The following is a 13,164-nucleotide window of genomic DNA, read 5'->3' as shown; positions in this document are numbered from 1 at the left end:
AAGATACCTAAAGGTGCATTTATTATTTACATAGCTCGATCAAACCGATAAGAGAAAAGACGGAAATGACATAGAACTAATGAAGATGGCATGATCGTGGGCGCCAAGATCCCTCTTGGATCTCTTGTCCTGTGTTGTAATTAATGATATAACAATTGACAAATTGTCCCTGTTCTTTGTTTGTAGGCTCCACGACTTACTTCCACCACACAAGCGTAGAACGTGCCGAGGCTATAATGCAGGACGGTGTCATCCGTCAGTCCACTGGGGGCGGAGGTGACGCAGTATATGGAAACGGCACCTACTTAACTCGACTTGGGCCCAAACGTTCAGCTGGAGAGATTGCCCGCAATAACTGGGATGGCTTGTCGGGCAATCATTGGGAATATATGGAGGGTTCGGGGCGAACTGATGCCGCGATCGCCATAGAAATGCCAGCACATGAGGCCGGCAAAGTGGAAAGACTACCAGAACGCAGGGACATCCATCTTTATCCAGGGGACCTCAAACTGTACAACAAAAACCACCGTGTCTACATCCGGGACCAGAATGGCAAGGCACGGGAATACACACGCGAGTATCAGTAGCTGTGTGATCTGGAACTTGTCTTGTAATTTTGGAAGCTGCATTCTAAGGGACCAAAACTCTTAAAAGGGACATTTTAATGTGCTACAATATATATTCACAGCATTACATTGTAGACTCCTTAAAGTAGTATCTTTTAGGTTGTAGTCTATTTCATAAATCTTTGATAGAGTAGTTTAGTTTACTGTAGCTAGTATGTTATTGTCTAGTTTACTGTGTAGCTAGTTTATAGTCTAGTTTACTGTAGCTAGTATGTTATAGTCTAGTTTACTGTAGCTAGTATGTTATAATCTAGTTAGTATTTTGTTATAACATGTAGTAAAATAGTATGTAGTTTGTTATTGCTGGTCAGGATCAGTATTGTTCAAGTTCTAACGTTTTGTCACATTTATGTCCAGGTTTTTATGCCATTTTCTGTATTTTTCCAATACAAGACATGCCTTGCTATGTCTCGATGTGTTTACAACCTGCATACAATTTAGCACGTTTATGTTTATGTTGAGTGTAAAGTATTTTTCATAGTCGGACACTGAACCAAGTGTCTAAAAAATCAAACTTTAATTGTTGTATCCGTAAAGTATCAAATGCAGGTGTCAAATATGTTGGAAATGTCAAGCGTTCTATTAAACCACCATCATGTTTTCTGTGTTGAGATTCTCGTGTAATGGTCAAATTTACAGCTCTGACTGGGGTCAAAGATCGGTAAAAAAAATCAAAATTTTCTTTTTCATTTGGACTAAAGCTATCATCATACTTGGCCATATCATTGGTCATATCGTTCAAAAGTTTTTCAAAAAATTTCGTAGTGTTCATGGAATACCATAACATTTCCTCCTATAAATGGCCTTGATCTTCTTTCAAGTACAATAGTAGAAACCTTAAATAACATTTATTATCAATAGAACAATATTGTAATAAACAACTATACTTTTGTTATATTTCACAATTTTTGTAAATGTTAAAAGGTCAAATTTTCAGCACTGGTTGGGATGAGTGGTCACTTCATTCAACATGAGGCCAATTCATGTATGAACAAATGTATTAATGAAACTTGCATTCATTAGAGTGGGTGGATCGCTGCAGTGTTGATTTTTTTTCTGAAGAGTAGGATCCTGTTTTAGAAAAAAATCCATTTCTCGTATCGTTATGCCAATTTATAATGGCACTACATATGCATGTTGGACGACTTTTATTTGGGTATTACATTATAAATATAATGGCTCATTAAAGTATTCAATGCAATGATAGCAACAACTATCTACATATTGACACTTCCAATAATGCTTAAATCTAGTGGGATACATTTGCTGGGTCTTTTCGCTGAAGCGTGATGGTGATTTAGAGCACGTGATATTGCTGAAGTTCGACAGTGATTTGACAGCGTGTCATATCGCAGAAGTGAAACTGCGATGATAACTAGCACATTGTATTGCCAATTAAGAGTATTTGACATTTATAGATTAATTTGTTTTCCCATTAGATAAACACTGCAGTTTGATTATGATGATGACTTTCGCTGAAGTATAACAGTGGCCTTAGCTTGCATGTTGCATCACTAGAGAATGACAATGTTCACTGAAATATGATTGGGATGTTTATTACAGTATACATCGTGTTAATGTGAACGTGTCAACAACAGTCTTTCCAGCATCTTTCACCGTTGTCTTTGACTGAACGTGTCAACAACACTCTTTCCCGCATCTTTCACCGTTGTCTATGACTGAACGCGTCAACAACAGTCTTTCCAGCATCTTTCAGCGTGTCTATGACACGGACGAACTGAAGGCGGTACATGCCCGCCACTTCAAACAAATGTTTAGGACAAGTCTGCATAACTGTCACTGCATTTGAGTAGATTGTTTTTGATGAATGAGTGTATAATCTGTGTAATAAATGAATCCTAGTCGTGAAACCTCACCTGATCATCATATTCAGTTATATTTCATCATCTTGTATGAATCAAAACACGGATGTTACACATTTTCTATTATTAACTTTGTGGTTTATTTAGATGTTTTATAGTCACAAAGTCATCAAAAGTGTTTGTTAGGACTGTTCATTTAAAGTGTTTAAAATATTTTTGATGTTATAATTGCTTTGATAATAATTAAATAGTAGTCAAATCTGAAAATTGTTCACCACATTTGCCAGTATGGTATTTTGTATGTACATGCACATCAGTATTTTGGATTCTGCATGTTGTGAGTGATTCAGGTTGATCTAATTGATGAAACGCAATGTTGTCACTCTTGTTTTGTTATCTTGTGACGATTTTTATGCAATAAAAGCGTGGATAGAACCCGGTGTTTGTGTATTATATGTAATGTTCATTAAATTAAAACATGTTAAAACCAGAGGAGTTTTTATATATACAGATTGAGGCTTCACTTTTATTGCCAGAAAGGGCAAACACTTGTTTAGAGGCCAACCAAACCCCTGACCTTTTATCAAAATAGCTTCTGGACCATATCTTCCTAAATATTTATGTAATGAGGTCATAATTGTTATACATTTACATCATTGGATCTCAACGTTAGGTATACGCATACATCCTTAGTTGTCAGTGAGGTCTGTCACCGACCCATGGGACTTCTGGTCTCTAGATCATCACTCATGACAGGAAAGAAAATACAAAAAAAATCTTTTAACAATATGCCAAAATGTGTATTGAATGCAGTAAGAATGTGTTACCCCAATACGTCAACTGAGGGATATCCTGGACATTCATGGGGAAGTGATGGATCAATACTTTATAAATAAATTTGAATGATCAATTTATATATTACTATGAAATTAAATTCGGGGATTATTTAAGCATTGAACTGTTTTTGTATGGTATTTATGATCTATTTGAATAACAAAGCTTTGCATGCAAACAACATAATGATTTGTTTGCTTGCAAAGCTGTGTCATTCAAATAGATCATAAATACCATACAAAAACAGTTCAATACTTATTTTTACGTTTTCTATGCCTCTTATGTTCTTTTTTAACTTACATTTTATATTTAAAATATAAAATTCCTGCCTTATCGACAGTCCACACACATTCGTTCAATAGTTGGAACAGCGTGTTGTCGCGTGCTGATTGGCAAACAAAGTAGTACTTTGAAATTTTAACAAACACTTCAATTTTATTCTACAATTCAGTATCAATACAATTGCGTATGATATGTCTATAGTGTGATTTAAGATTATCAATAAAACTCGGGAGCTGAAAGTTAGATTTGAAATTGTTTCGATTCTTCCCCGGAACAAATTTCGCGCATGGATAAATACAGTGAACACCGCAAATCCGACCTTGCCCTCCACGAGGAAGTTTTTTTTGGAAGTTGATTCGAACTTTTCTCTTTGCTCGTTTTGTGAGGGATCCAGACGTGAACGGTGCATTGTTGAATCCACAAATAGGGATGTAAATCATACATGGGAACTCTTCAAATCAACCCTCTTGGGATTTCATTAAGGACAACATACCTCATAAAACCATCAAACCCAAACCTAGTCTACCTTGGGTCACTCTTGACAATAAACAGCTTCTAGGAAAAGAAATCGACTGTATAAAAATGTCAAAAAGTCTGGTGATCTGAACACGAGGACTAAATACAAGGCTCTAAAGCAAGACATTCAAAAGAAACTCAGAAGGTCCAACTGGCAATATGTTGAAGGCTTTCTTACCCCACAAGAAAATGACAATACTTTTAGTGCCTCCAAAATATTCCGGTCATACATGAAGCATGAAAAGACCAAATATAACGGTATATCATCCCTAAAATCACATGGTAAACTTGTAACTGACCCTGTAGGTAAGGCTGAGACCCTTAACACTCAATTCCAGTCTGTTTTTAGCCCAGGTGGTAAATTATCCTTTGATGAATTCCTTTAAAAAATGTAACATCCCATCTTCTACCCAGTACCCTATTATGCCAGAATGTAATATCACTCCAAATGGCGTACAAAAAATACTGCAACATTTAAACCCTAGTAAAGCAGCTGGACCTGACGAGTTGAACTCTCTTCTGAAATTGCCCCTGTCCTCTCTATCATCTTTAACGAATCTCTTAATTCTGGCTCTAAATTAAATCAGAAAATTTAAAGGCCAATCTCTCTCACATGTATTTGTAGCAAACTTCTAGAACACATAGTGGTTAGTAACATCATGAACCACGCTGACAAACATAACATCATTTACCCACTCCAACACGGTTTTCGAAGGTCAATATCATGTGAGAGTCAGCTCGTTGATGATGTCAGCTCCAACATTGACAAGGGAAAACAAACCGACGTCTTGATTAGGGATTTTTCCAAAGCTTTTGACAAGGTTAGTCATTCGCTTCTTTGTCATAAGCTTCGTTACTATGGTGTAAATGAGAAGGTTAACACCTGGATAGAAAACTTCCTGGATAATAGGAACCAGGCTGTCATCGTTGAGGAGGAGGACGTCTTTTTGCAGATGACACCATTGTTTATCTTACTATCAAATCATCATCTGATGACCAGCTATTACAACTAGATTTAGACAAATTAGCTCTATGGGAGATAGCATGGGAAATGTTCTTCCATCCTGACAAATGTAACGTCCTTTCCATCACCAACAACAAACACCCACACCATCACAAATACATTACAACACGTAGACAAAGCAAAATATTTAGGTGTCACTATACAGTCAAATCTCAAGTGGGAATGTCAGATAAATAACATCTGTGGGAAAGCCAACTCCACCTTAGGCTTTCTCAGACGAAATCTAAAGATAAACCCTACATATGTCAAGGAGCGGGCATATAAAACACTTGTCAGACCATCCCTAGAATTTTCATGCTCAGTTTGGGACCCTTATTATACTAAAACAGACATAAACAAAATAAAAATGGTGCAGCGTAGAGCAGCCAGATTAGTCACCAACAAATTTAGAAACACTTCCAGTGTTTATGACATGCTTCAACACCTTAACTGGCAATCACTTGAAGACAGAAGGAGAGTCATGCGACTGACAACACTACATAAAACTAAACATGACAAAGTCAATATAAGAAAAGACCAACTCATACCTCCATACCGCCACACAAGACACGCACACCAGAACTCATATCAAACATTCTCATGTAGAACACAGGTACAACAATCCTTTTTCCCTCGTACCATAGTAGACTGAAATAACCTGTCTCCAGATATAACCTCCATTACCTCTTCTGACTGCTTCAAACTGTCTCTTAACAACAAACAAATCTAACTCCTATACTTTATAAATATTCCCTTTCACTATCTTTTATCTTCTTTCCCTTGGATTAGCACCCAACGATCACATGACATGATCTTCAAATAGATGAGGGTGGTCAGTAATATGTAGATGTAGAAATGTAGCTCTCGATGTCGAAATGCCCCCACCTAACTCTCTTGCATCGAAAACAACATTTCTAGTTGATCTACGGGAAAATGCTTAGTACCGTTGGAAAGATGGATAGTTTCTTTTAAAAACCTTCTACATGCACGTAAAATGTATTTTCCTTCCGCGGACATGAACTCCGTTTCCCCCAAAACACGCCATTTCAGAGTTTCAAAGTTTTTCGCAGTCAGCCTGCCACGTGCACTTTTTTTTAATGCTAATGAGGTTGACGTCAGCCACGTATCGAGACCCTTGGCGTGATTGGCTGGAAGTGCAGCGATTTATTCGCTTAACCAAGTTTCTTTCACATACCATAAGATAAGACAATTGTATATATCGTCTGACATCACAAATATATTATCATTCATCCATTTAATGTTTGATAGTTCGTTATCAGCGATAACTGTGTAACAGGTCAACCCTGTTATTACTTTATGTTAAAGATATACATATATGCTATAAATAACCTGTTCAGTTTTGTGAAAATTTTCACTTTCGATTCGTGGAACTATCTACGTTTATTTATTATCATTAAGTGTTATTTGTAGAATATCCATTTTTTCTTCAAAGCATACACAGATCAGGTACTAATATTAATACCCGGCTTCCTCTGCCCCCGCCGGGTATTAAATCGATCCCATGCCTTGTAATGGAGCAAGCCCGGTGTGAATCACACCGGGGCGATTTTAGAATTAATTGACAGCACATTGGTCCGCATCCATAAATAAGGTTGTAGTATGAACTATTTCTGTTGATATCCTGCACAACTTGAAGTTTAACTCTGCCTAAAATGTCGTTAAATTATCAAGTTAATGTAGCAAGCGTAATCGAAATCTGAATTGACCGCCATGTTGGAAAGTTCGTCTCTCTTCCGATATAGGTCAGACGTCCAAATATGGGTGTCATGACCCAATATGGAAATTGTAGTAAACATGGCGGCATCAGTAGTAATACTTTATTTGGCCATGCAGGCCATATATAGAAAGGCTAATTGAGATAACATCACGCGTGATCTGTCATGGCGGTCGTTTCTATTTTTTCCCCCAAGACGCACTTTGTTAATTTCGTAAAAGTGGTTTTGCATGGGTAAGGATTCGTTTTTTCAACAATTATGCACTATTTTGATAACATTATACTCATATGAGGCGTGAATTATATGCAATCTTACAGATTAACACTTTTAATTTTGCTACATTAGTTGGCATAGGACCGCTTCGTAGCTCTGACGACGCAATATATAAAAACATTCTCTCGTCGTCAGAAAGCTACGTTATCGCAGCTAACACAGATCAAGTGGACAATGATTAGTTTAACGTCACCTTTTCGCTTATAGTTTGGACAGCAGCAAGATGGCTTACTACGCGGGTCTGGACTTAACCAAAGGTAAGGACAATAAGTTTTTGACTTTACGTAGGTACTAGATGACCCATCATTAAACTGACATATCGGCTCGATATCTGAGATTTAAGCTGTGTGGATGTTCTCAGCTGGTGGCTTGCTCCTATCTGCACGAAAGTGCCCATTCAGCTGGGGAGATGTAAATCAAAACAAGAGAGCTTACTTTGCACAAATATAAAGATATGTTATAGTTTATGAAATAGACTCTCACCCACTCGCTATCACCCCCAGGGGGCTGAGGGGAGGGGCTAAAAGGGGGCAATTTGGCTATATTGATATAAACGACTTTATCTGTAGAACTGTTTGAGAGATAGTTATCATATTTGATTGGTAGCATCACTAGGTAGTGGGGATTCAAAAGTGTACAAATGGTGGGGCATACCCACCAGGGGGCACAGGGGTGGGGGCCAAAATGGGGCAATTTGGCTATTTTGATATAAACAACTTTTTCTGTAGAACTATATATTTATCATTTTTGAATGGAAGCATCACTAAGTAGTGGGATTCAAAATTATACAAATGGTGGGTTTGACCCCCCCCCCAGGTGGTTGAGGGGCGGGGCCAAAAGGGGGCAATTTTGCTATATTGACTTAAGCGACTTCTCTGGACCTAAGATATTGACATCAACCATATTTAACTGGAAGCATCCCTAGATAGTGGGGATTCGGAATTGTACAAATGGTGGGGCTGACCCCCATGGGGTGAGGGGTGGGGCTAAAAGGGGGCAATTTAGCGCTATTGTTATGAAAAAAACCTACTGTAGAACTTTGCACTGGGTATTCATCATATCTGGTTAGAAGCATTCATGGGAGGCAGGGATTCAAAATTGTGCAAATGTTGGGGCTGACCCCTAGGGGGCTGACGGGCCGGCAAAAAAATATAATGTAGAGGAATATAGTTAATTTTTCAAATTACAAAGAAAACAAATACAGAGAAAAACATGTCCAAATCATCTTTATTTACACATATATTTTAAACCTCCTATACTCCGTCCAAACTCGTCGATTTGCTCCTTGCCTTGTATCTTCCAAAAATCACCTACTTTAAATGTTATTGCCAGCAAATTCAATGTTATCGTTGGCAAATTTCAATTGGCCATCCTGCCACCTAAGCTAGTGAAAGTGGACCAATCTACTTCTTCATTTGTCATTATGGTACAATTGGCAAATTGTCTGTTTTATTCTTGTAGGTCCTACCACTTACTTCCACCACACATGCGGGAAGGTGTCATCCGTCGGTCCACTGGGAGCGGAGGTGACGCAATATATGGAAAAGGCACCTACTTAACTCGACTTGGGCCCAAACGTTCAGCTGGAGAGATTGCCCCCAATAACTTGGTTTATCGGGTAATCACTGGGAATATATGGAGGGTTCGGGCGAACTGATGCCGTGATCGCTATAGAAATGCCAGCACAAGAGGCCAGCAAAGTGATAGGACAACAGGGTCCGTGTCTACATCCGGGACGAGAATGGCAAGGCACGGGAACACACACTCTAGTATCAGTAGCTCGTTGATCTGGACTTTTTGGTGACGCAATATTTGGAAGCGGCACCTACTTAACTCTACTTGGGCCCCAATATCCAGCTAAAGCGATTGCAAACAATAACTGGGATGGTTTATCGGGCACTCAAACTGCAGGGCGAACTGATGCCGTGATCGAAATAGAAATGCTAGCACAAAGTGAAAAGACTACCGAATCCTCGAGACCTCTATCTATATCCGGGGGACCTCATATTGAACAACAAAAATTACATTGTCCACATCAGGGACGAGAATGGCACGGCACTGGTATACACTCAAGTATCAGCTCGATGATCTGGACTTTTTTGGTTTAATGACGGACGATGAAATACTAGTCAAAAAGCTATTGATTAATGCACAACGTTATGCACAATATGCAGGGTATTACATTATAGACTCATTGATAAGTATATGTATTTTAGGAGAGATTATTATCTAGTTTTTATTTATTAGAAGTCTAGTTTGTTGCAGCTATTTCGGATTGATCGTAGCCAATCTCCGAACGGAGAATCTTTGCTACCACCTTTTTGTTGTTCGGGATGCAACTATGTTTGTGTTCGTGACAATAGTCGTTTCCCCATCAGGTACTGCAGTTGACTTTACATCATCATATTATAGTTCGGCAAAGTCCATTATGTTTTAAGGGATACAACGCTGAAGCAAAACTGTCGCTATTTTTTTTTTATCTACGGTCGTGTTTCGGTCGTTCCTTTTTCACGAAGTAATCACCTGCCATCATTCTGATTCTGTGAATGGACTAATTCTGGCTGATTTATTATGAAAAAATTGCTGCGTGTTCTCCAATTTAAATGCTACATTATTACAGACCCTTAGAGTGAAATTGTATCCGTCAAGTCTTTATTCCAAAATTTGATAATCTTAATCAACGAAACAACAGTACAAATTGTTTTCTTGTATGTCTTCGGTTTTTAAACCAGGATGGTCAACATACATTGATCTTGTCAGGTAAATCGACAGTTTCATGTATAGAGAAACGTTTCATAGAATAACTTCAATGAACAATACAATTCTATTTATACATTTCACGAAGACGAAAAAAACCTCCAGATGTTTTAGGTCTTATTGCTAGACAAGCAATGTAGACTACAAACAGCAATATATGCTTATCATTGGCTAAGAAACATTTCAAAATCAGAATTTGCGACATGACAAAAAAACATGTTTAAGGAATATCTTTTTTACGGTGGTTAATTGAGGACAACTAAAAGATATTTAGCTCGTTGTATGGACTTAGCATCTCGTTATATCGAGCTAGTATCTAGTTATAACGACCAAGTATCGCGTTTAAACGAGATATTGTCTCGTTACAACGACTTGGTATCTCGTTATCTATAAGTTCATCTTACCGTATACATAGTTCATTTCCAAATTATTAGTTAACTGCTTACACGCTAACAACGAATAAATCAAACGTACATCGTCACTTGCACGTACAACGTATATCAACCCTATACTTGTGTCATTTGTTATAGCCGAGTTATACATGTTACAGGTGAAATTAATCTTATCAGATGCTTTAAAGGTATTTATAAAAATACGAATTCAATTCTTTCAAATCACACGAAGATAGCAGTTCTATTAACCTAAATGGGCAAGTAAGTAACCGATGTGAATTTCTATTGAAGCTCTTCATCAAACTAACGATATAAAATAATTATTTTGATATCCTCAATCAGTCACCGTATTATTGCATTCGCTATTCTATTAAACAGAATTTGAGTGCTCAAATTTCTTATCGTTTGTATTTTTGTTTTTCAGAAACAATGGTGTCGTCTCCCTTGGTAAAATTGGGCTGAAATTGCAATTTACAAAACTATTACGTATGGAAATATTTTACATAATTGCTTAAATATCTAGGTGAGCGATATTGACCAACTCGATCTGTTGTTATTATAAATGTTCTATTTAAAAAGACTACCGTATAAAACATTGAAAAAGATGTATGATGTTTAATCTTTACAATGCATTCGAGTTTTTCTATATAAGATGAAACAGGTGTAGATATCATCTGACATCACAAATATATTATCATTCATCCAACTATTCGGTATTTCATAATTCGTTATCAGAGCTAACGGAGAAACAGGGCAACACTGTGGTCATCTGAGTATGTCTATTTGCTAAAAAATAACCTGTTACGATTTGTGGAAATTTTCACTATCGATTCGTGGAACTATCTAAGTTTCATTTTTATCAAAAAGTGTTATTTGTAGAATATCGATTTTTTTCTTCAAAGCATACACAGATCAAGTGGACAACGATAAGTTTAACGTCACTTTTTCGCTTATAGTTTGGACAGCAGCAAGATGGCTTACTACGCGGGAAAGGGTAATAAGTTTTTGACTTTACGTAGGTACCAGATGACCCATCATTTAACTGACATATCGGCTCCATATCTGAGCTTTTAACTGTGTGGATGTTCTCAGCTGGTGGCTTTCTCCTTTCTGCACGGAAGTGCCCATTTAGCTTGGGAGATGTAAATCAAAACAAGCGAGCAAACTTTGCACAAATATTAAGATATATTTCAGTGTATGAAATAGATGCTCACCCACTCACTATCATAATCTTATTATTTTAATTAGATGTTCGTAGCATTCTTGTTATAGCTCACCTGGTCAAAAGGACCAAGATGAGCTTATGCCGTACCGTAGCGTCCGTCGTCCGTACGTCAGCAATTTCTTCAAACGACTTCTTCTTTTTAACCACTGATTGGAGTTTGACTAAATTTGACTGGAAGCATCCCTATGTAGTGGGGATTAAAATTGGTACAAATGGTGGGTCTGACCCCCAAGGGGGCTGATGGGCGGGGCCAAAAGGGGACAATCTGGCTAAATTGCACTATATTGACATCAACCATTTTTGACTGAAAGCATCCCTAGGTAGTGGGGATTCAAAATTGTACAAATGGTGGGACTGACCCCCAGGGGGCTGAGGGGTAGGGCTAAAAGGGGGCAATTTGGCTATATTGGTATGAAAAACATCTTCTGTAGAACTTTGCACTGGATATTGATCAAATCTGGTTGGAAGCATTCATGTGAGGCAGGGATTCAAAATTGTGCAAATATTGGGGCTGACCCCCAGGGGGCTGACGGGCGGGGCCAAAAAGGGCTATTTTGCTACATTGCTTTAAGCAACTTCTTCTCTAGATCCGGAACCAAAAGATGAATATCAACCATATTTGACTGGAAGAATCCCTAGGTAGTGAGGATTCAAAATTATACAAATGGTTTGGCCACCCCCAGGGTGTTGAGGGTCCAGGCCAAAAGGGGGTAATTTGGCTTTATTGCTATAAACGATTTCTTCTGTAGAACTATGCACTGGATTTAAATCATATTTGGTCGGAAGCATTCATGGGAGGTGGGGATTCAAAATTGTACTAATAGTGGTTCTGACACCCCGGCTAAGGGGAGGGGCCAGTATTTGTTTATTACTTGGAAATGTTTGAGATCCATTCCTATAACCATAGATACAATTGCTGAGTATAAAGAGCAGAATGCACATATGCTTCCAGGATGGGCTTGGGGTCTCCACCCTTGCAAACTTAACCCCTGGGTCATAACTATGAAACGGTTGAGATCTCCACCCCAAAACTACATATACAATTGCCGGGCATAAAAAGACAAATGCTGTCATGATATTAGAATTGACCCCGGGATCTGCCCCACCCTTGCAAACTTAACACCTGGGTCATAACATTGAAACGGTTGAGATCCTCACTCCAAAACTATATATACAAAGACTTGGATACAGGCCCTCTGGTCCTCTTGTTTATTGACGCATGAGGAAGATAAAACAACAACCTATTAAGGGTCATGTTTAGGCGAATTCTTTTAACACATGTGGTTAAAATAAAATGCATACAATTAATATAGAGGAATATAGTTAATTTTAATCAAATTACAAAGAAAACAAATAGAGAAATAAACATGTCCAAATCATCTTTATTTACACATATGTTTTAAACCTGATGCAGGAGCATACGTTTTGTTTGTAGTACACCCCCCCCCCCCCCACACACACACACTATACTCTGTCCCAACTCGTCGATTTGCTCCTTGCCTTGTATCTTCCAAAAATCACCTGCTTTAAATGTTATTGCCAGCAAATTCAATTTTATCGTTGGCAAATTTCAATTGGCCATCCTGCCACCTAAGCTAGTGAAAGAGGACCAATATACTTCTTCCATTGTCTTTGTCATTGTCTGTTTTATTCTTGTAGGTCCTACCACCTACTTTCACCACACAACCGTACAACTG

General features: G+C 38.0%; 1 protein-coding gene across 1 annotated transcript in view; it reads left to right on the top strand.

The window, feature by feature from the left end:
* The window catches only part of LOC110462551, a 7,264-nt gene extending 6,574 nt beyond the window's left edge, over positions 1-690 (top strand). The window contains exon 2 of the mRNA XM_021516540.1: positions 187-690. Within this exon, the coding sequence (XP_021372215.1) occupies positions 187-587 (401 nt within the window). The 3' untranslated portion in view covers positions 588-690. The remainder of the gene's footprint in view (positions 1-186) is intronic.
* Positions 691-13,164: the final 12,474 nt, after the last annotated feature.

Source organism: Mizuhopecten yessoensis, unplaced genomic scaffold (assembly GCF_002113885.1).
Source record: "Mizuhopecten yessoensis strain PY_sf001 unplaced genomic scaffold, ASM211388v2 scaffold10799, whole genome shotgun sequence".
Lineage (NCBI taxonomy): Eukaryota > Metazoa > Mollusca > Bivalvia > Pectinida > Pectinidae > Mizuhopecten > Mizuhopecten yessoensis.
This window is presented reverse-complemented; position numbering and strand designations above follow the sequence as displayed.